Source organism: Phyllostomus hastatus, unplaced genomic scaffold (assembly GCF_019186645.2).
Source record: "Phyllostomus hastatus isolate PE091 unplaced genomic scaffold, TTU_PhHast_1.1 phas_contig_34, whole genome shotgun sequence".
In the NCBI taxonomy this organism is placed as follows: Eukaryota; Metazoa; Chordata; class Mammalia; order Chiroptera; family Phyllostomidae; genus Phyllostomus; species Phyllostomus hastatus.
The window spans coordinates 62,972,036-62,997,021 of NW_025333857.1; the positions used below are offsets into that span (position 1 = coordinate 62,972,036).

Genomic DNA, 24,986 nt, shown 5'->3' on the forward strand with positions numbered 1-24,986 from the left:
AACTGCCTCTGGGCCTGGGCCTCCCCCTGGGCCTGGAACCAACTCTGGTACAGAGCAGATAGTCTGTGATTGTTTGTCAGCTCGAAATGACTTGAAAAAATACGAGCCACTAGTCTCAACTTAGCGTGTGGAGAAAAGCCCCACTTATAAACCACATAATCATTGAGATGGTTGTCCAAACATTCCAGACATAGCTGCTTCTAGGTGAGAAACGTTAGGAGAGTCCAATCTCACTGACATTTGATTTTGTTCTGTCACTTTAGGTTCAGCCAGTTGAGCATATTCGTCGAATAGGCCTCCCTCTGCTACGGGCCTGGAACTCCCCTGAGAAGCTCAGCTGCTGCGGAACAGCCAGAGCTGACCTTCCTCAGGTGTGATTCATCATGCACATGATGACAGCACATCTGTACCCAATGCATGAAACATAGAGACGTGCAGTCCCTGGCCCAGGATGTGACCCAAGTGGCTCAGAGCTTAAGTTTCCCCGTGATTTCTGCCTTGAAAACAAGTCCCAACTCCCCCCGTGCTCCCAATCAAAAACACCCCTTAAAATTTGATTTATTTTTCATTATATTCTCTCTCTTTCATTAAAAAAAATAATCCTTTTCCCTTTAGGAATTCCTTGGAAGCTATCAGAAGGGTAAAGAACATGGACTTCTGAGTGAGAAATAATTGGCTTCAAATCCTGACTCTATCACTTAATAACTATGTGTCCCTAGGAAATTGAGTCTGCCTCTCTAAACCTCAGCTTTCCCATCTGTAAAATAAAGATAGTGACAAGTACTTTATAGAATAATACTGATGATTAAACATTATACAGAAGCACCTGGTAAATAAGTGCTCAATAAACAATGGTTCTCTTTGCTCTCCCTTTAATTAGCTTTGAACTTTTTCTATAATGTTTGTGAAGTTCCTGGTATGGAGCAGGTAATCAATAAGTACTACTCCTCTTGCTTCTGGTGCACTTTGGCTCATTAGATTGGCTTCTTAGCTGGTGGGTTCACTGCCAGGTTTCATGACCTCTGACAATAGCAGAGGTCTGTGTCCCCCTTCTCCACACGAGATACATTCCAAGACTCCTAGTGGATGCTGGAAACCTTGGACACTTGAACCTTATATATACTATGTTTTTCCCCCCATATACACATACCTATGATAAAGCTAAATTTATGAATTAGGCACAGTAAGAGATTAACAACAATAACTAATAGTAAAGTCAAACAATTATAACAATATACCATAATAAAAGTTATTTGAATGTGGGCTGTCTCTCAAAACACATCATCGTATTGTACTTACCCTTCTTCTTGTGATGATATACGATAATAAACTGCCTCATTAAGTCAAAAACTTTCTTTCACCTTTTTGCTTAAAGGAAGCACTCCACAACTTTGTCATAGCTGAACTGCCAGCGTCAATACTCTAGAGCTCTGGGGCCACTCTGAAGCAGAATAAGGATGGCTTACACTCGAGCACTGGAATACAGCTGCGGTGGAACTGATAACTGAGACGGCTACTCAGTGACTGATGACAGGGTAGCACACATACAACCTGGGTACACTAGACAAAAGGAAGAGTCACATCCCAGGTAGGACAGGGCTGGACATCAGATTTCACCACATTACTCAAGACAATGCAAAACTTAAGCCTGTGACTTATTTATTTCTGGAATTTCCCCCTTAATGTTTTTGGACCTCAGTTGACCACAGGTAACTGAAACCACGGAAAGTGAAACCATGGATGAGGGCAGGGGGACTCCTATAATTCATATTTTTGGTACTTGGGATGTAGCATGGAGAGACGGATGAGGTCCTTCCTCATTTCTATAGAGCTTACATTCCAGAGCAGGAGAACAAAAAATAAACAGGCAAAACCACAAATAAATGATATTATTTCAGAGAACGATAAGTGATGTGAGGGCAGTGATACTGGAGGATGGGACAAGGAGTCGCAGAGATGCGACCTTATATAGATGGGGGTCAGGGAGGCCTCTAAGTGAAGATAACAGTGGGACGAAGAAACCAAATGCTCTGAAGGAGCTCATCACCCCAACACCTGAGGGCAGAAAGTCCTACCAGGGGGAAGTAGGTATGAAGTCACCAGCTTGATGTGTCTGAGGATGAGAATGTGGTTACTGCCCTTCTGTGTTGTTGTCATCAGCTTCCCAAAAAGCAGCTCAAAAAGGGAAACAGCTTGGGTTGTATTGTTTTTTTCCAAATATGAAGAAAATATCTCTCAAGGATGGTTAGATAAAGTTTATTCTCTCACCTACTAGAACGTATGGCTTCCATCTTTCTGGACTTTGAACATGACATGCTACTTTCTCAGAGGTTCATCTCCCCAGAACTCAGACTCCTCCAGAGGATGACTGTTGCCCAGGGGTCTGAAATAATATGTGAGTGAACCCAAATCCATTGGTTTTGTGACCAAACTCTCTGGCACTTGAATTGTCAGTATTGCGGGCAGGAATCATTCCAGGACTCTTGGTGTGTCTCCTAGGACCTGCAGAATTACATTCGTGAACTCTGAGTGACCTAAGTCAAGTCACTTTTCTGAGTCTTATTTCCTCACCAGTGATTAAGTGAGGGGTGAGGGGTTGAGGGGGGCCCAGGGTTGAGATTTATCCATGAACTCCCTGGTTCTTCCAGATTTCCTGTGATTCTGAAAGGCCCTTTGCAATCATGAAGTGAACACTCGGATGTGGTAGAAAGCGCTCCTACGTCATTGGTGACCTCCGTGCCTGAGGCTTTGAAATGGGCCATTGGTCTCCAAAGAAGAGCTGGAGAGCAACCTGGCCATTGTGGATTCAAGGGCAATTACAGTGGGGCCCATGCTTGTTCTCTTATAAGCTGGTCTTTCTTCATTGTTGGTTATAACCAAATGCCCTCTTTTCAGGGGACTCCACCCTTACCTTTCCCTACTGGGGTGGGTGTAGCCAGATCAGGGCAGGGCAACTGAATTATCCCTGAGGAGTTTGAGGTCAGGTAAACACAACTCCTTGATCTCATCTCAAATGACTTCAGGGATGTACCCAGAATCTCTCCCTTGGGAGGCAGAACAGGATGACTCAAGGAGAGGGAAGTTAATTCCAAGAAGTTTTCCGAAGACTGGGATTGGGATTTGTGGAACGATCCAACCTGGACACTCCTAAGGGCACATGGTATGGGAACCAATGCTGGGCTGGCAGCCAGGAGATCCTGCCTACTGTGCTAGCCCAATCTAACTCACCGGGAGAATGACAGGTAGTGACTTGACTTCTGAGATTCAGGTTCTTCATCTGAATTGAGGGGGCTGGCTTAACTGATCTATAAGGATCATATAAGTGTGGTATTTTATGAGTCTGGAAGTATGTGACCCAGTGGGCTACTTCTGAGCCTCAGTTTCTGCTTTTGGGAAAGTAATCTCAACAGTGACTTCATAGAGTTATTGCAGGATTAAATGAGCTTATCACTCCACCACTACTGGGTTCATTCAGTGCACTCCTTTAGTGGCTACCCATTAGGCTTCTGTTGTGCACCAAACTCTGCTGGGAGAGGATGAACAAACAAATACAGTGCTGAGCCAGAGAGATATACGCTCACAGAGGTAGAAGTCTTGGGGGGAACAGAACAAACACTCAAAAGTTGAAGCAACTTTAAAAAGACATTTGTGTTATTACTCAACAGTCAGCTCAACACCTCTGGCCTTGTTATGAGCAAACAACAGACAAACATAGCCCAAGACTTGGTGAATACAAAAACTCTCAAAGAAAGATGGTCTCAGACCCTGGTCAAAGTTAGAGATGTCACATAGTTCAAGTATCTACAGGGGTGAAGCAGGTAATGCAAATTCACGCAGTGAGTTGGATGTCAGACAACTTGGAACAGAGGAACTAGGACAAACTAAAGCTCACATGTGTTCTCTAAAGTGGGTAGCCGAAGCTCACCTCTGCTACCTACTACCTCCATCTGGGGATGTGAGTCTGAGATTGCTAGAACCTAATCTTTTTCAGCCAGGAATCCAGAGTTTCATGTAAAAATAGTCCACATTTCAAATTACTGCAACTTGTTAAAAAATTAAATATACTATGTAGCCATTGGTCTGCTACCTCTAGCCTAAGAGCAGTTCTTACAGATAAGTAATTGTGTCTGCTTTCGAAGAGGAAGGTGAGGACAAAGGAAGAAGGATGCGGGATTACTGTATGTCTCCCATGGGCCGGGCATCCCACATGCACCATACATTGTTTCATTTACTGTTCACAGTAATGCTGGGAATTGCTGGTGGTCAGTCCTCATTTTTGCCCCCTAATACATTCACATATGGGGCATGTGTTTTGAGAAACACTGGTACAGACAGATAAGATTCTGGCAGAATGAGGGAAATTAAATAGAGGGGCAGACCTATAGGCAGGGAAGCCCGGGGAAAAAGTTATATTGGAAATATCTAGGGTGGCCTCACGGAGAAGTAAAAGAGGGCAGATCCAAGGTATGAGGGAGACATGATTTACAAATATTTTTAAAGAGTCAATCAGAAATGTCTTAGAGGTGAATCCTACTTCCCTCTCACCTTCCATATCCGAGGGAGAAGGAAAGGACCTGATGGCTGTACAATCGGCCCTGCGTATCCATGGTTTCCACATCTGCAGAGGCAACCAACCACAGACTGAAAATACTGGGGAAATACTGTCATGCTGTTGCTGACATGTACTCTACAGTTAGCCCTATGAGGACCATGTCTGCTGAACATGCACAAGCTTTTTCTCTTTATTCTCTAAATGCTACAGTGTAACAAATATTTACATAGCATTTACAGTGTACTAGGTATAAGTAATCTAGAAATGATTTCAAGTATATGGAAGGGTGTACATGGGCGATATATGTATACTACACAATTTTACATAAGGGACTTGAGTATCAGCAATTTTCGTATCTGTGGGGGTCCTGAAACCAACTCCCCCCTCCATTCTGTAGATACAGAGGAACGGGAGGAACTGTACTCCTTTTCTTATCTTCACTTTTCACCTTGAGGCTATCTCTTTGATGCTTCTGCTTAGCCCCTTGTCAGCCATCCCTCCAGCTGGACAATGGAAGCTGGACCTTGGTCTACAGACTGGACCTTAGAATCCAGACTGGGCTACCCAGTCTAAGCCGTGATGCTGCACAGGATCCTTTCTTAGAGAATCGAAGTTTCGCAGAAAAGACCACTCGGCCATTCTAGATTCCCAAATCTAGGAGCTTCTTGCCACTGGCTGGCATTACACTGGCAATACAAAATGGAAAATAATGTAGATTAAAGAGTCAGGGGACCCAAACTCAATTCCTGACCCTACTCTTCTTAGAAGTGTGACCTTCAACCAAACACTTCACAAAACTACCCTTCAACTCCCTCATCTGTAAAATGGAGATGATAATGATCTTCTACTTGGAAGGATTAATTTGTGAATAAAGTGAGATCACAGGTTCAAAGGTCCTTCAATTACTCTTCAATAGAGCAGCCAGGGTGATAAAAGTTTTCATCTTCAGCATTCCTTAAACATCGCCATAACCTCCTCCCTTCTATAGACCTTTCCTACAGCCACACCGCCCTTTTATTTCATAAGGCCACTGCTTATGCTCATCCCTCTACCTGACATACTCTCCATTCTCATCCACCCCTCAGCCCTCGATCCCTCTCGCTACTTCCTGCTCACACTTCATGTCTTTACCTACTAGGTGCCCGGGATTCTGCTAGGCACTGGGGGTAGAGTGATGAAAAGGATGAACACAACTCCACCTTGGAGGGGCTAATATTTTAGTGAGTCCAGAGAATGCTACACCCCTCTCCCCCACCCAAATCAAAGTGCATTCATCAAAACTGCAATAAGTGCTACCAAGCGAGTGTTAAATGCTATACATTTACATGATCCATGAGAGGCCAGATCTAATCTAAAGATGCAGATAAGGGACATGTGAGCTTCGACCTAAGTTTATAGACCCACATAGCAGAGAAAATTGGTGATATCGAGAGTAGATAAAAGGATGGAAAAGAAGGCAATGACAATAATTCATAACTTTGTGGGCCCCGTCAATTTTTTCCATTTAGTTAGAAGATTTATAAAAAGTTCCCAAAGAGTTTAAATTAGGCAAGGGATACTTATAAATCAGACATATTCATCAAATATTTATTGAGTATCCAAGGTATTCCAGGCACTGGATATAATCAAAAGTTATATTTTGAAGGGTAACGGTGGCTTTAGAATTGAGAACAGAAACGGGTAAAAAGCGGCTGATTGAAAACTAATTACAAGGTGATTGCAAGAGATGAATGCCGGCTTAGACTAAACAAATGAGAATAGAAATAAAGAAGTAGATTTATGAGATAATGTTATATGTCAATTATATCTTAATAACACTGAAATATAAGGGATAATAGAGATCAAAGCAAAATAATTTGGTTATGAATTGAATATGAGGATCAACAAGAGAAAAAAAGCTAATAAACTTTGGGGTTTTGCTCCAAGGAATGGAATTTACAGTAGTACCAGTTATAGAGGGAGTAAATAAACACGTGGATAGAGGCGTGTTTATGGGGAGATGGTAACAAGTTTAGTTTTGGATGTGTTGAGTTTGAATTACTCGTGAGATATCAGATGGCACATGATTCTAGTCGGTTGGATGTGGGTGGAGAGCTCAGGAGAATGAAGTGGAAATATAAATGTCAGGGCAGTGAATATATTGATTGCCACCACGGGAGTAGATATGGTGGTACCTAAAGAGTTTACATTGAGAAATAAAGAAGAAGATACAAGACTAACATCTAAGGAGCTTTAAGAGTTAAAGAACAGATCGAAAGACCCAACAAGGGAGGCTGAACTGGAGAGGCAGGCGGTAAACCAGGGGAGAGTGGCGTCAAAGAAACCGAGAGAAGCAAAGGTTTCAGAGGAGAATGGTCAGCCCTGAAGAATGCTTGAAGGTATCAAGTAAGTTTATAACAAGAAAAGTCCCTGGAGGTAACAGATATTGATGTTAGTAAAAGAGATAAAATATCAGTAACTTGGTGGGAGCAGGAGATAGTGAAATAAGCTGAGGAATGAATAGAAAATGAAGAAATGAAGTGAGCCACTGAAGACTTGACTTTTGAAAGTGTGTTTATAAAGAAGAGAGAAATCATTATGGTGGTGAGAGATGAAATGTTTTTTCTTTGTTTTAAAAAGGAATACTTATGAGCATATTTAAATGATGATAAAAATAATCTACTAAAGAAGGAGAGATTAAATATATACAATATAGGGAGAAAACTGATAGGCTAAGTTTCCTGAGAACTGAGGAAGGTATACGAGACAGTGCAAGACGGGATTTAATGTTATAGCGAAGAAAGAGTACCTCCTACTTAACATCAGAAGGAAAGGGAAAGAGTGTGGATACAAAAGCATACAGATTTAAAATAGTTACAAAGTGGAGTTGAACTACTCTCATGCTACTTTCCTGTGAATGATAAGGCAAGGTTATCTGCTGAGAAAGAAGGAAGGGTGGGGTTTTAGGAGTTTAATGACAATGAAGAAGAAAATAAATTAGTAAGCTTAATAGGATTACTGGGGAAGCCTACTTGACTGGTGACTGATGAGCTATTGGTGTCAAATACTCTCAGCTGTGTGCTTCTCTCCAGCTGACTATCTGCACTGGCACAGGAGAAGATGGAGAGCTGCATGTGTCCAAGGGTCCGGGCAAGTGAAGGGCAGAAAGGCAAGGGAGATCAGGAGGCCATTAACGGTGATTAAAATATGAAGCAAGGACTCCACGGTGTTGTCAGTCCATTTGGGCTGCTGTAACAAAACACGACATATTGGGTGGTGATACCAAGGGACTGGAAGTCCTATCGAATTTAAATGTGCACAGCAGGAGTGGGAGATCAACACGATTGACAGGATAAAAGATTATGCTCAGAGAATGGGATGTTGGAACTAACGGTTTTCAATGGGACAGCATCATGTGAGGACCAAGTCCAGGGCGTGACCTGGGATTGGTGGCTGAGGGGGAGTGAAAGCAAGTCCCCTGGAGATGAGCAAGAGTAAGGAAATGAGAGAGTGGACTGTTGGACAGGGCCTCCAGGTGGACTTGAACTCATCTGTTGTGATGACAAGGGCACAGACGGAGAGAAAGCTCCAAACCGACAGCTTAGGTACTTAGACTATCAGTTTCAGGAGAGGCAAGATTTGATAAAGTCTGGATTCTATTTTACATTACCTTTCAAGGAATAGCTGAGTTTCATGAACATAAAAGCAGGGTGCATTTAGTACTGACAAAGACTTTGGATGGAAGGCAGGCACTCTCCTACTGTAATTCTTCCCTGGCCTGGAAGGAGGTTCTGGAGGATGCAGAGGAAAAGGGAACTTTTCTTGGCATCTGTAATGGGCAGCTGCCTCTAAGATCCTATATGGCAACAGGTGGCAGCAGAAAGGAGGTGAGACCTGAAGGGCAGTTTTTTTGTTGTTGCTGTTCAGCCAAAGAGGTGAGCTCCACATGAGGGCTGGTGGTCTTGAATATGAGGGCTTGATCAGTATGATTAATTACAGGGAACAGAATCTCAATCAGTCACCTCACTTCCTCTGAGTAGCCTTCACTGACCCCAGTAGACTGAGTTAGGAGACCCTATGCTGTGCTCGTACAGCATCTGAATTAGCTCAAAAACCTATCATGCTGTGGAGTAATTCCTTGCTGAATTACATCTTTCTCCTACTAGACCAGGAGGATAGGAATCATACCTGTCTTGTTACCAGGCCTTGCCCAGCATGTTCTGCAGTGTCAGGGCCCTAGTAAGAGCTCCATACACATTAATGGCATGAATGAGTACGCTTTGTGAACCGTAATAAAACAATACTCTGTGGCAAAGAGGGCAGGTTGGGTGGCATGGGGGAAGGGAGAGAATTAAGACCCTCCAAGTACCTTTTCCCTTTGGAGGTCCTTGCCTTTAGAAGCCTCTCACCCGAGGAGCAGCTGGAGTGACAGAAATATTTTCTGAGGACCTAAGATCAGTTCCAGATGTTTGCAGTCATGTTGGTTTGTACCTCACCCTGTAAAACATATTTTCCTCACCACCCCGCCTCCACTCTGGCTGAGGGAGTGGGGCCCAGTCTCCAATGACATCACCTCCATCAAGCTGGTCCAGCACAGGCAGACGGCAGGCGGGCGAGGGCCCCTCTAACTTCTTAGACAAAGCATAGGGTTCAGTCATGGCCCATGCTGCTTGAGGAGCTGTGCATAATTTCCACGGGATTTCATGCACAGCTCCCATGTCATTGGTCCCTCACAGCTGCTGCCGCCACCATCCATCCTCTCCACTCCTGGGGGAAGCATGGTGTTGCTGTCCCTCACCTTACATTACTCCCCACATAAATTTACCTCCATAACTGCTCCCCTTCACTTGAGAAGGTCTTCAGTCAGATGTCTAAGATGGGAGGAGAGCCAGGGGTGTCTTTTCAGTTGCAAATTAGACTTAATGAAAACAAGGAGAAAGAGGATACAAAATGGGGATGGCAGTGGTTAGAGATGTCCTCTGATCATTGTGGACATGATTCGTGACCTAGATCTAAATGGGTCTACATGAGCTACTTATACCTGAGCCAGCCTGGAAAGACAAAAACAAGAACAGATAGGCTGCGACATGGGCAGAAGGTGACATGGAGTGAAAAAGACAAAAGAAGAGGCAGAGAGAAAGATATAAAGAGACACACAAAGAAAGAAAAAGAAGGAGGTGGTGGAAAGTCAGGAAAGGGTAGAGGAAGGAGGAAAGAGAGACAAGAGCTGAGAACTGGCAGCAGAAGAGCCTGGTGCTGATCATCTGGGGAGCAGACCATCCGGCTCCCAGATGCCAGGACACAGAGGGGCACTGACCAGCTCCAGATGTTGCTGCCTTTCGTGAGGAGGGTGGGGAGACGGTGGGGAGGCCAACAGAGCCAGCTGGCCTCCCCTCCCTGAACCAAACAAGCTAAAGCTTGGAATCCCATGGTGAGAGGAAGAAATCTCTGATTTTTTAAAAGGATAAGAAAAATCCAATAGATGATGCAGAAAATGCAGAGGAGTGCAGTGGGAGATAATGACATTGGCTAAGACCCTTCCCTTTCTCGTCTTCTTCATTCTGATCCTTCCAAGGAGTAAACTGAACCCCAGTCCTTCCGCTTCCTCAGCCTTTTTCTCCATAGGTCAGACAGGAGATGTGGAGTCATTAAACCTCAAGGTCCTTCTATTCTGATCTTTAGGGGTTCTCAGAAGCTGGCATACATAAAAGCAGTGATGACAAAGAAGCAAGGGGTCTGAAAGGCTACATTCCTTACTAGGTCAGAGCCCTTTAGCTGGCATCAGGTGGCTCTATATCCCATCCTGTCCACTAATTTCCATCTGCCTCTCAGTTTATTCTCAACCACAGCCAACCACATCAGGGGTAACAGGACTGGTGGAGAGAAGTTGGGACTTAGTGGGGAGAGCGGGTCAAGAAACCAGAGCCCCTCTTCCAGCCCCTACTCTCCCACTCAGTCATCGTGTGTGTAACCTCTGGATAAGTCCCTCCCCTTCCTCAGCCTTTTCCTCTGAAGGTCAAACAGGAGATGTGGAGTCATTAAATCTGCTTATGCCTCAGTCCCCTTCTCATTCCCACCTTCCTGCATCTACCCCTGCCCAAGAGGCTGAAATCCATGCCAACTGCTCTGATCAGGCCACACTAAAGAACCAAATGTCTGTTTTTAATCCTGATGACAGATTAGCACGTGGGGAATTTAGCCATCCCTTAAAACAAGCCTCATTCTGCTCCAAACAAATGGAATAGGGGGGTACTTATGCTTCAGTTTCCCAGTAGGGTCACAGAACCAACAGAGCCATGGCTTCTTTGAAGGAAAGAAAAAGGGCGCCAAACCAAGAGGTTGCAGACAGGGGAAGCATACAAGGAGAGAGCCTAAGCATTTCAGCAGCTAGTTCAAAAGGGTGTTGAACAGATGGTAGCCATAAAGTGTGTATGTGTGTGAGAGAGACAGAAAGAGAGAGACAGAATTGTGTATGCATGTATATCTGTGCACACGCACGCATGAGCTCACAAATAAATAAACAATTCCAGTGCTGTATTCGGCTGCCAGCAGAAATCCAGAGAGATCACAGGAGAAAGGCCACATTTCCCTGCTCTGGCCTCACCTGGCCAAATGTGTGAGTAATCCTAATTCTCTATCCAAAACAAGTCTTAAACCTTATTTTGTTGTTTTCTTCCTAACATGTAACTCTCCTTTTCATCTTCTTAATTTGTGAAAATGAGAAGCAATTAAAATTTATTAGTAACTACTATGTGTCAAGAACTGTGCTACATTTGACTTTCAAAGTGGCGTGTGAAGTAGGTGGTATTTGCCCTGTTCCACAGGGAGGGAGACAGAGACCTGGAAAGGATGTGGACTGGCCCTAGATTTCTCAGTGAGATACGGCGAAAACTGAAAGCAGAAGCCAGGTTTTCTCAAGTCCATAGTCCTTCATTAGGCTTATGTGCTCCAAGAGAAAAAAAACAACTCAATCAAATGAACTGAAATCTTCAGCTTTGGGCCAGGTTCAGTTTCCAGATGGTTGAGATGTTGGGAATGTGGCATAGAGGCAAAGCAATGAGTTTTTTGCTTCATATTCCACCTACAGCATCAACTGATCATGACATTTTAGAAGGCCTACTGTGTACTCAGGTAGTCTCTAAAACTACATAAGACATTATAGCATTCAAGGAATTAATGTCAGGGTTGAAAAGGTAAGACATGCATATGTCTACCCATATAAAATTCAATTCAGGGAACATCGAACATCTATGCATATTGGACACTGTGGGAAGATCCCAAATTATAAAGACACAGGAGTCAGTATCTTGTTTCTTTAAAGACAATTGCCCACTGAAATACTGGGTAGTGGGGAGAATGAATGTCAAGTTGCATGAGGAAGGACTAGAAGAAGCTTTAAAGATGGAGCAAGTACTGTGTCATTACCTTCAAGCTTCTGAATGGTAGCAGGAAAGAAAACGTAATATCTGTGTAAGGTGACTCCAGGCCAACTAACTAAAAGGAAGCAAGTTTTACCTGCATTAAAAAAAAATAAGGGGAGTCTTGGATCAGAGCAACTGGTTTTTGGACTATCGAGAGGATGAATCTTGGATCCCCGTTTCTGGACTAGATGGAGAAACAGGGACTAGAATCATTTACCCTACTGTCTAAAACATTAAGAAGTTCTTTAAAAATAAAAGAAATGTACATAAAACAAGTTTTCAAACTGGGAATCAAGCAGCAAAGACAGAGATCCTGAATGATGAAAAACACATTATGTGAACCCTAAAACTTCCTCAAACTACTGTCTTTAGAGAGTTTCCAGGTAAATGTACAGAGAGAAGGGTGCCTGGTAGATTCCCATAACTGAGAACACAGAGTTTTCAGTCCCAGAAACCCAAGTGACTAGAGTTTCCAGGGTACAGTAAGGAAGAGGAGAAAGCTGTATAGAGAGAAAACTACAGAAATCTGTGGAGAGTTAGGGAGCCCTCCACAGATCTCTTCTGGCGGAATTGTGATAGATGAATGTATGTGAGGGAACTACCAATTTAAGAAGATTAGATGGAACAGTGCCCAGTGCTCATACATGGGCCAGATTTAGTGTCTGTTCCTACCAGCAACACTGAAAAATCTCATAATTTGTGGGCCATCATATAGAGGACATAGAAGGGTCTGGCCTCGGTAGTAGGAATAATTAGCTCTAGACTAAACACTGCTCTGGTTCAGTTCCACCTAACAAATCTTAAAAGCAAGATCCAAAAGAATCGAACTGTTTCCAAGTAAATGTTTCCCAGAACAGAGTTCAAAAATACAGGATGGGGCAAAGTAGGTTTACGGTTATGAGTACGTAAAACATAGCGTTTATTCTTGTATTATTATTTTCCATACAAACAACTGTAAACCTATCTTTGCCCCACCTATATTTATAGGAATAAAAATATTCAGCAACCAAAAAGACAAAAATCACAATGTCTGGTATTTGATCAAAACTCACCTAGCATACAAAGAAGCAGGAAAATGCAACCCAAAATGAGGAGAGAAATCAATCCATTTAAACTGATCCAGAAATGACACAGATGTTAGGATGAGCAAACATTAACACAGTTATAACTCTGTTCCATATGTTGAAAATATTAAGACATGCAATATACTAACAAGACATAAACTGAATTAAAGGTGAAAATTACAAAGTCTGAATTTAAAAAAAAATTTAACTCACTAGATGAGATTAACAATAGATCAGACTTTGAGGATGGTATTGAAGATATAGCACTAGAAACTATCTAAAATGAAACAAAGAGAAGAAAGAATTCTTATAAATGAAACAAAGGTCCACTTCATGTGGCTAACTACATGTGAAATTGGAGTCATTAAAGGAGAAAAAGGAAGAACAGAGAAAAAATATATTTTTAAAAAATAATGGCTCCAAATTTTCCAAATGTGACGAAACTGTAAACTCACTCACAGATCCAACAAGCTCAGTGAACTGCAAGCACAGCCCATGGTAAGTTTGCTCAAAACCATGAATAAGGAGAAAATCTTAGAAGCAACCAGATAAACAAAGATAGGAATGTAGGCAAATTTCTCATTGGGAAAATGCAAATAAGAAAACAGAGGAGTAACACTTTAAAATTATTTTTTTGATCTGTCAATTAAGAATTCTGTACCCAGCAACACAACACTATCTTACCAAAAAAAATAGCAGAAATAATTTATCACTAACAGACCTGAAATAAAAGAAATAGTAAAATACAGTGCTCAAGCAGAAGGAAAATGAAACCAGATGAAAATGTGGATATATGAAAATAGAAAAGGAAACAAATAAAGAGTACCAAAAATGGTAACTACATTAATAAATATATAAAATTATTTTCCTTATTATATGAACATATGTGTAAGATAATTTACTGTGTATGGAAAAATAACAACAATGAGTTATGGAATGTATAACATGAATACCAGTTAAATGTACAACAACAGAGCAAAAAGGCTTGGAGGGGAGAAGACAAAGTACACTATTTTTTTTTAAGATTTCATTTATTTATTTTTAGAGAGGGAAGGGAGGGAGAAAGAGAGAGAGAGAAACATCAATGTGCGGTTGCTGGGGGTCATGGCCTGCAACCCAGGCATGTACTTTGACTGGGAATCAAACCTGCGACACTTTGGTTCGCAGCCCACGCTCAATCCACTGAGCTACGCCAGCCAGGGCCAAAGTACACTATTATACAGTTCCTGTGATGTAAATGAAAGTTGTATAACAGCACTTGAAGGCACACTGTGATGTGTTACATCTGCATGTACACCTAAAGTAACCAGTAAAATAACAAAGGACGCTTACAGCTTATAAATCAACAAAGGAAATAAAATGGAATCATAAAACTACTCAATCCAAAAGATTTTAAAAAAAAAGGGGAAGGAAGAAAGATGGGACGATAGAAAACAAAGAGCAAAGATGACACATTTAAACCTCACCACAACATCATATTAAGTATAAATGGTCTAAATGCACCAATTTAAAGATAACAATATTAGATTACATTTTTAAAGAAAAGACCCGACTACATGGTGTCTTACAAGAAACACACTTCAAATATAATGTCATGAATGATATAAAAGTAAAAGAAGGGGAAATGGTAGACCATTCTAACAATAATCAGAAGGAAGCTGGAGTATTTATATAAATATCAAACAAAATAGATTTTAGAGCAAAAATTATTACAGGAATACAGGTGACCATTTCAGGATGATAAAGGGATCCATTTATCAAGAGGATATAACAATTCTAGATGTTTATACATCTAGTAACAGAGCCTGTGGTACCCCACTCAGGACACGGACAGTATGTAGGTGGCAGGAATAAAAGCAGGTTCATTACCTCCTCCCCAATAAAGCCATTTCCTCCTTTCCAGCCTGGGGCGACATGAGGCCTCCTCCTGTCTATCCCCCTCCCCCCACAACTCCCTCCCAGTGATGAGAGGCAGCTGGGAGGAAATAGGGGCACTGTCTCCCTCCACCAAACCCCTGTACATATACCGGTGGTGTGTTACCTTCAACATGCTCAGAACACTTATATTAGTTTATACCTAGGCAAAATCATCTAGGCTAACACAAAGCCTGTTTATAATAAAGTGTTGGATATTTTATGTAATTTATTATACATATCACTTTTGCATCATTGTAAAGTTGAAAAAGTGTAAGTTGAACATCATAAATTGGGGACTGTCTATAATTCTCAGCTAGGAGCTTTTCTCAAAGATTAACTACTAATTTAGTTCTCTAATATCTATGGGACTATTCAGGTTATCTCTTTCTTATTGAGTGATCTTTGGTAGTTTGTGGATTTCAAGGAACTTGTCTATTTCATGTAAGTTATAAAATTTACTGGCAAAAAGGTGTTCATGACTATTATTTTCTATTCTGGAATTTATAGTGATATCACTCTCTCATTCTTGATATTAGTATTTTTGTCGCATCTCTCTCTTTTTCTGATCAATATGGATAGAGGGTTATGTAATTTATATTCTCAAAGAATCAGCTTTGGTCCACTGTTTTTTATTTCATTGATTTCTGTCCCGATCTTAGTTATTTCCTTCCAATTATGTCCATAGACACAGAAAATTAAATAAACACTTCTAATTAAAACAACACAGAGCAAAACCCCCTCAGCAAACTAGCATTTAGCCTTCCACTTTCAGTGGGATGTTACCTGAAGAAGGAGCACTGGGCTGGGAGGGCAATGGGCCTGGTTGGAAAGCCTGGCTCTGCCACCTACTGGCTGTAGGGACAGTCATATAACCTCCCTTGGACTCATTTATCTGATCACGAAACAAGATTGGTGCTCAATCATTCAGAGGGTGATATTAGCAAAATGGCAGCATAGAAATTTCTAGCACTCATCCCCACTTCCTGCCTGCTCTAACCATCCCACCATGCCCCAGAAAGATCCACCTGAACCACTATCCATGCCCAAAAATACTTTCACAAGAACTAAGGTTTCCAGGTGAAGGGTGATAGCACCCAGGTAAAGTGCAAAAATAAGAAAATTTGAGGAGGATAGGAAAGAGAAATCCACATTACTCCCATAACCCCTCCCCCAAGTTTAGGCAGCCCAGTGCGGAGACAGAAACCCTCCCTGTGGAAGAAGGAGAGAGAAGTGTGCACCCAGCTTCACCAAAGACCCCAGAGCAGCCCACCCCAGCACCAGGCTGACCCCCATGGCTGTAAGGGGCTCCTCCATGGGCTAGGCTCCTGTGAACCCAAGTCCCTGGCTCACCCCAGGGCCCGCTGACTCTCACAGACCCAGAAGCTCCCACGGCACCAGGTTCCCAGTGGACTCCTACCAACACAGGCCCCAACCTCCCCTGGTGCCGTCCAGCTCCCATGGCCTCAGGCGGCTCCTGTGACCCAGTCTGCTACTCAGCTCCCATAAATCCCAGCTCCAAACAAGTACCCTTGAGCCCAGGCTCTTCGCTGGGCTCAACACCAGGCTCACTACCACAGACCCAGGCTTTTGACCCAACTTACCATCAGGGCAGCACCCATGGACACCAGGGCAGCACCCATGGACACCTGAGCACCAAGCCCGCCCTCATGGCCCCAGCTGCCAGACCAGCTCCCATGGACCCAGGCCCCCAACTTGCCCTAGGGCCAGACCTGCCTGGGCAGACCCAACCTCCAGGATGACATAGCTTCTTGGCCGTGCCTGACATTTAGAAGAGCTTAGAGAGCACTCTCAGTTACAACCAAATGTCACACTCCTAAGGGCCACTTCACTCATCTTCTCCTGCATGTCTGAATCTTTTTCAAATTCTTCCTCCCTGGCACTAAAGACAACTACCTCAGTACTCTCACTAGAGAAGACAATTCCTTGAATTTCTTTATCTCAGTCCCAGAGATAATATATTTACAGAAAAGGTCAAATCCCCTTCTGAATTAACTAACTGTTTGATATATGACTTTGAGGATCCAACTCAGAGAATCAGTTCTTTCTAAATACAATTTGCTATCCTTCCCTTCTGAAATCATACCAAAAAGCACACAGGTGTGGGTGCCAGGTGACAATCACCAAATAATGAAACCTCCCAATGCCTTCTCAGGTCAGATGACACCAAGTCTCCAAAGGCATTAGAAATGTCCAGTTTCTCTCCTTTGTCCCATTATCCTGACATTGGGGAAAACCATGAGCTTTCTCCTTACCTGTGTAGAGGTCTGTATCTGTGTATTCATCCACTTTCTTGTGCTGCAGAATATAATCAGACACCTTGGTCCCAATAGCTGGTTGAACATCCACCCACTCCAGGGAGACCACGGTGCTGGAGGGCTCAACTGTTGGGGACAGCCGCAGCCTAGAGGGAGTGACAGGGGAGGGTGTTTGTTTGTCAGCCGAAATGACACTCTGTTGGCTGAACCCCAAAACAGTCTGCATGTGTCAAGATTAAAACCATGGGATTCAGCCTGGGTTCAAACTCTGATTCAACCCACCACACCACCACCTTGTACGAACTTGGGCAGTTGTTAGAACCCCTGAGATCTCAATTTCCTGGTCCATAAAATGGTACTAACAAGAGCTGCCTTTCAGAATCAATTTGGAATCCAGTAAATTAATCCAAGCACACAAAATGTGCTTACAGAAAGTTCATTAGTTTTCTATTTATGTAAACTATATTCTCAGTGATGCCTCCTTATCAATTCAATTGGCAGCACCTTCAAACACAGTAGCTTTCAACCTCTTGGCCAGTTTTAATTCTCCGATACATCAGTCTTCTCTTTAATATTCTGAAATCAATATTCCCTCACAGATGGCAGGAATTCTAGTAAATCCTTTAATGAAGCAAAAAAAAATAATAATAAAATAAAATAACAGAATGATTAAAGGTTGAAACCGAAAGGCTCCTGAGAGAGAGGGAAGTGTAATTCCCCCATCTGACAGATGGGGAGAGTAAGGCCCAGAAAAGGGAAATGATGTGCACCAAGTCACACAGCTGGTTGGGCACAGAACCGTGATGGCAACGTTGCCTGTCCTCAGTCCAGTTTCCTTCTGTCTTGCCAATACACCACACTATCTCTTTAATGTCATTCTTTTCACCCTTCAGAGGGCTGGTGTGGGACTCCGGTTCCCCAGTATCAGCTCCTGCTCAGCTCACCTATGTTCCTTGCATCACTCTCCCTCTCAATCACAGTCCTCCACTGACACTGACCTTCCTCGGCTTCCTCAGTGTGGACTTCCTGCACCAGGCATCCACATGTGCTCTTCCTTTTCCCAAAATGCGACTCTTGGCCCCCGTTCAGCCTTCCCTGATGACCTCCCTCCCCTCTAACTACAGCAGCCCCACACAACTCTCTCCATTAGCCCCTCTTTGGTTTTATTTTTTTCCTTTTTTTAAATATATTTTATTGATTATGCTATTACAGTTGTCCCATTACCCCCTTCATTCCCCTCCACCCTGCACACCCCCTCCTGCCCACATCCCCCCTTTAGTTCATGTCCATGTGTCATAAGTTCTTTAGCTTCTACATTTCCCACACTATTCTTGCCCTCCCCCTGTCTATTTTCTACCTATTGTCTATGCTACTTATTCTCTGTACCTTTTCCCCCTCTCTCCTCCTCCCACTCCTCTCCTCCTCTTCCCCTGTTGCTAACCCTCCATGTGATCTCCATTTCTGTGATTCTGTTCCTATTCTAGTTGTTTGCTTAGTTTGTTTTTGTTTTTGTTTTAGGTGTGATTGTTAATAATTGTGAGTTGGCTGTCACTTTACTATACATGTTTTTTTATCTTCTTCTTACCTTCTTTTTAGATAAGTCCCTTTAACATTTCCTATAATAAGGGCTTGGTGATGATGAACTCCTTTAACTTGACCTTATCTGAGAAGCACTTTATCTGCCCTTCCATTCTAAATGAAAGCTTTGCTGGATAGAGCAATCTGGAATGTAGATCCTTGCCTTTCATGACTTGGAATACTTCTTTCCAGCCCCTTTTTGCCTGTAAGGTCTCTTTTGAGAAATCATCTGACAGTCTGATGGGAACTCCTTTGTAGGTGACTGTCTCCTTATCTCTTGCTGCTTCTAGGATTCTCTCCTTCATTTTTACCTTGGCTAATATGATTATGATGTGCCTTGGTGTGTTCCTCCTTGGGTACAACTTTTTTGGGACTCTCTGAGCTTCCTAGACTTCCTGGAAGTCCATTTCCTTTGCCAGAATGGGGAAGTTCTCCTTTATTATTTGTTCAGATAACTTTTCCACTTGTTGCTCTTCCTCTTCTCCTTCTGGTACCCCTATAATTCGGATGTTGGAATGTTTAAAGATGTCCTGGAAGTTCCTAAGCCTCTCCTCATTTTTTTGAGTTCTTTCTTCATTCTTTTCTGATTATATGTTGTTTTCTTTCTTCTGGTCCACTCCATTGATGTGAGACCCAGCTTTCTTTTCATCACTATTGGTTCCCTGTGCATTTTTCCTCTTTTCACTTATTGTAGCCTTCATTTTTTCATCTAATTTGTGACCAAAGTAAACCAATTCTGTGAGCATCCTGATCACTAGTGTTTTGAACTGTGCATCTGATAGGCTGGCTATCTCTTGGTTACCTAAAAGTATTGGTTCTGAGGCTTTCATTTGTTCTTCTCTTTGAGCCATCTTTTTTTTTTTTGTCTTGTTGCACCTGTTACGTTTGAGGGGCGGAGTCTTAGGTGTTCACCAGGACGGGGCAAGCCAGTTGCTGGGTTATGACACTGTATGTGGGGGAGGGGCCTGAGAGGGAACAATGGCGCTTTCTCCACTCTCTGTAGGACTTCAGTTCCTTCTGCCGTTTCCCCCAAGCAAACTGGGTCCCTCTGGTGCTGATTACTGTGTGGGTGGGCTTGTGCACCCCATGGGTCTTTCCAAGGACCTTTCCTGTGAGGCTGGGAGTCTCCCTGCACCTCAACCCCCACAGGTGTTTTCAATCAGTACCCTGAGGCTCTATCTCCCCGCGCTGGGACCCTGGGACTTCCTGGTCTGCTAGCTGCTTTGCACGCAGTGCCTTGCTTCACAATCGCTGCCTCACTGGGTCTGCCGGTTGCCACCCCTCAGCTGGGGTCTGCCAGCTGCTGCTTGCGGGACCAGGGTCTGCCCACTGCGGTCTTGCGTGCTCGGGATGCCTTACACCGGTTCCAACGCTCTTTGTTCCACGACCCCTCTTTGCCCAACTCCACCCCTCCTACCAGTCTGGATGAAAGTGTCTATTTTAACTCCTTGGTTGTCAGACTTCCATATAGTTCAATTTTCGGTCACTTCTGGTTGTTATTCTGTTTCTAAACTGTTGTTGTCCCTATCTTGGTTGTGCGAGGAGGCACAGTGTGTCTACTTATGCCTCCATCTCGGCTGGAAGTCCTGGTTTTATTACTTAAATTTTTTAACTGTATATTATTTTCCTGTTTTGGCTTTGACATCTGTCCCCTTTACTAAACAGTCAGCTCCCTAAGTTCACAGACTGTGCCTGATTCATTTATTGATGAATTCCCCAGTGTCCAACATACATCAGGTATTCAAAAATTATTCATGGAATGAATGAGTAAAATGACATTTCTTAGAGAAGGTTCTACACTTTCTTGATCTCAGTAGCCCCAGTGTCCAACACAGGAATCACCAAAGCAGCGGTCAATGCCATGTGAACCTTGGCTGAATGGAAGAGACAAGGAAGTAATGATGGACTGAGTAATATCATTACAACAGCACAATACTTCAGACACTGAACTATCAGTGTCTACCCTTGAGCTGGTTGCTGTCCTAACAAAGTTCCCAGCTTTCTTAAAGAAAGAGGCAGGCCCCAGAGACTGCAGTGAACTCTTGACACACCACGAGAACAGAAGCAAGTCATAGCCTGGACTGGCAGGACAGGAGTGTGGGTCCATGGAAAGGGGTGGCCAAAGGGGGAGGGGCCATACATACGTACACCGGCTGTGGGAGGGGGCTGCAGTTGGGGAGCCCACTGGCATCAAAGGCGCTGAGGTCACACCTGCACCAGTCATCGATCACGTCCCCTTTTCCTGAACACCAGTAGGAGCTCATCAGTGCACTCTTGAAGGCCTGCAACAGAAGAGGACAGAAGAAATGATGATGGCAATGGTGGAGAGATTGAACATGAAGATGCCAGTGGCTGTGATAGTGGCTGGCCAAAATTTAAGAGCAACCCTCCTAGGCACAGGAAACTATCTGGCGTCTAAATCCCTACCCAGCACTCTTCTGCCAGGTTTTCCCATTCAGAGCCATTCTCTACCCAACAAACCAGAGCAATCGCTGAGCCAGGACAGTAACAGCACCCATTGAGAACCTCCTCTGGGCCTGGCACTGCACCTGCCTTCACTTATTTCATCTTCACCACCATACACAATAGTTCTATATCAGTGTAATTATCATTGTTATCATTTCACACTCTGCAAATTGGACAACTGAGTCACAAAGGAGGTCAGTAACTTGACTGAGGTTCAAAGCTAATAAGAAAGGTGCTGGGATCTGATCCAAGGCTGTCTGGCTCCAGACCCTGTCTTCTTAAATGTCTTGCTACACTGCTTTGTGTAGAAGTCTGACCTCCCTGCTTAGCAATCTTCAGAGGCTCCCCATGGCCATCAGGATAAAGTCACAACTCCCTGCTCTAGCTCCTCAGTACCTGCCCAGACTCATCTGTCACCACTCCTCTGACATTTCTCTGCACACTACCATCCACCTTTCTGCAACCACTAATATTTGCACCAGCAGTGAATTCCTGCTCATGTAAAGTACGCTCTAAATCGGGAGGCAGCAAATTGTTTCTGTAATGGGCCAGACAGTAAATATTTTTGGCTTTGTGGCTAGGTAGCCTCTGCCGCAATTACTTAACCCTGCCTTTGCAGTACAAACTCGACACAAGCAATACTTTAAATAAATGGGCATGATTGTATTTTGATAAAACTTTATTTACAAAGACAGGCAACACGCTAAACTTGGCTTGAGTGCCATAGTTTGATGACCCTTGTTCTCAGTGATGATTAATGTTCTATTTAATCGCAATGTGCTTCACGACCTTTGTTGGAACATTCTTTTCTCTCTGCTGGAATTTTGCCCAAACTCCCTACCTCCTCCCCAGCCCCTTGTACTCCTACAACTCACTCTTTTGGTCTAAAGTGGTACATTCCTTTTTCTGGGGACCCCACGTTAGCTTTCTTCAGACTGGGACCATGCTCCTCTCCTGGCCACCGTAACATACTAGACCACACCCACCCACCACACTGCCTTGCTTGCGTCACCCAACCCATTCTGGTCCTGCCAAGGTCATGGGCCACGTCGAATTCCCGTAGTGTTCTCACAGGGCAGAATGCAGTCATTCAGTCAATATTCACTGAATAAATGAATGGACACTGAAACACTAACCAGGAGGCTCAGACTCAGATGTGCTTCATGCTTTAGTCACCCTGTGTACACTGACATTTCAAGGCACTGGGGATTCAGAGTGTTTCACCGCTCCTTTTGGAAACATAGGGCATCCAAAGAATGCTGATCTCACACCTTTGTGAGGTAACAAACTACATGCTTCCTTTCTTTTTATTTGTAATTTCAGTACACTTTTTAAATGAAAGCTTCACGCTGCCTATCACCAAGCACACCCGATTACACAGGTGTCAGTTTTTCCATTCTACATTGTTCCAAAGACTCCAATATAGCACGTTTGAATAAAGTGAGTTGAGGTCTGCCTACCCAGCTACCCAGAACACAGATCTGGAAGGAGAAGGTGTGTACAAGAATGCTCTTGTGTAACCCCCCTCAAGTTTCTCCCCATGCCAATGATGGGGAGGCTCCGATTACTCCTGCCATATGTTCTTCCCCCTATCCTTTTCTCGGGTATGAGCAAATGATTTAATTTCTCTTGAACTAAGAGTAGTAACCCAAACAAATAAAAAGAATTATAATAAAAACGAATGCTCACAGAACACCCAATTACAGACTAAGGTGCATTACAAAATGTAATCCTACCAACAGTACTGAGATACAGATATTATGATCCTCATTTACAGTTGAGGGAACCAGGAATCAGCGCAAGGAAGCAATTTCCCCCAGATCACACAGCAAGTACATGGTGGAAGTAGAATCCCAGCCCAGAAGTCTGAGACTTCCACACTCAGATCTTTTTTATTTAACCCTACAGGCCAGTGGATTAACCCCAAGTAGGAATGCCAGATCTAGTAAATAAAAATAGGATGCCCAGTTACTTTTGAATTTAAGATAAACAACAACTTCTATACATATACCCCACCCTATGTTTGCACACGGAGTATGTGAGCCAGGGTCTGGCACATGGTTAACAGCAGTGTTCCTACTGCAAGTCAGGACCTATGCTGGGAACAAGTATCCCTTCTCCCAACAGCATCAGAGGAGGCATTCTTCTGAGGACAGAAACCAGATGGGATTGCATGAAGTCATGGTGACTGACAGACTGTTTTCTCCCTCCATTTGCAGGTTCCCCCTTGCTGAAATTAGCATGCACAACTGCTCATGACTCAGGATTCTCTAACATCTACAGCCAGCAGGAAGGGCCTAATTACCATAATGGTGCAATCCAGGGCCATCGGTGAAAGTGACGCAGATGGTAAGTGATTGCCTTAGACTCCGGCAAGGGGAGGAGAGAGAACATCCTGTTTTGTTTGTGTATGTGTTTTTGGGTTTTGCATGTGTGTGTATGTGTGTTCTGTAATCAATAGTCATTTGAGCTTGTGGAAAACAAAACAGAAAAATCTCTCTGGACTTCGTGAGTTTCACCATCCAAGCAGCTCTTGGGAAGAAATCCTGTCTGTGAGTCTCCATATCCACTGGCTTTTTCCCAAATCTTGAGGAACAGCATGGGGACAGGCGCAATGGCCAGGCGAACCCTGGACAGAGCACAAACACACCCTGATAAAAGGCCTACATCAAACAGGGAGCCCCAGCAAGGCAGCAGAGGCCAGCACTGTGTCAGCGAAAGATCGCTCCTTCTTTACGTCTTCAGTCCTTGCAACACTCCATGCTGAATCCAATTAGCTCTCAGGGGAAAACAATCATAGAATGTTCCAGTTTCAAGGGTTCTGTAAATCATCTAATCTAACGCATTTTACCAATGCAGATACAGTGGCTTAGAAAGACTCAATGGCTGGTCCAAGGTAATAGAGCAACTCTGTGACGAAATGACTCTTCCTCCTTTTAATCCTCAAAATTATCCTTTGAGATGGGAGTCATGTCCATTCTCAGATGAGCATGGAGGACTGAGAACTTGAACTGAAGTCCATCTGATTCCTGGCACTTTTGACTTTCCCAGGTCGCACAGGAACAATAAATGCCAAGATTTCATCCAAAACATCCTTTTCAGCTGCTCTGCTTGAATCATGTGCTCATGTGTTGTTTGTGTGTGCGTCTGTGTGTGTTCTCTGAGGGAGATGAAACCTTACACTGGAGGCATTGTTGACTCCTGGCTTTTGAGTAAGTAAAGGGACTTAAGAAACAAATCCTGTACTTAATACAGGGCTAAGGGCTATATTTGCATGGCCATTGGTTTTCATAACAAAGAAGGTTTGCATTTCCACTACTTGTAAAGGCTTCCAACTTCTGGCTAATTAGCTAGCAAACCAAGCTGGGCAGGAGGCGAAAACAGCCACAAAAATGTTAAGCAATCAAAATAAACTAGGATTTATTTTTCACTCTATTGTTACTTTCATATTTGAACTTGGATAAATTATTCCTCTTCTTAAGCCTCAATTTCTCCATCTGCAAAATGAGGACACAGAAGACATATTTTTTAAGATTTAATTAAGTTTAGTAAACATTCACTGCAAACCACGTGCTGTGTAAATGCTAAGAAAGGAGATGAAAAGCACCACTTGCTGACTTCAAAGGACTCAGAGTTTAATGGTGAAGACAAACACAATTACAATTAATATGGTTCAAGTGCTGTGAAGTAACACACACAAGAGGCTGGGAGATAGAAAGGAAGTGGCTCTTCC

General features: G+C 43.3%; 1 protein-coding gene across 2 annotated transcripts in view; it reads right to left on the reverse strand.

Moving 5' to 3' along the window:
- Positions 1 to 24,986, reverse strand: part of ASTN2 (astrotactin 2) — an 821,211-nt gene that overhangs the window by 125,434 nt on the left and 670,791 nt on the right. For both annotated transcript variants that reach the window (XM_045840430.1, XM_045840429.1), the window contains exons 18-19: positions 20,936 to 21,069; positions 17,207 to 17,355 (exon numbers count right to left, since the gene is read on the reverse strand). In XM_045840430.1, coding sequence (XP_045696386.1) covers positions 17,207 to 17,355; positions 20,936 to 21,069 — 283 coding nt within the window. The remainder of the gene's footprint in view (positions 1 to 17,206; positions 17,356 to 20,935; positions 21,070 to 24,986) is intronic.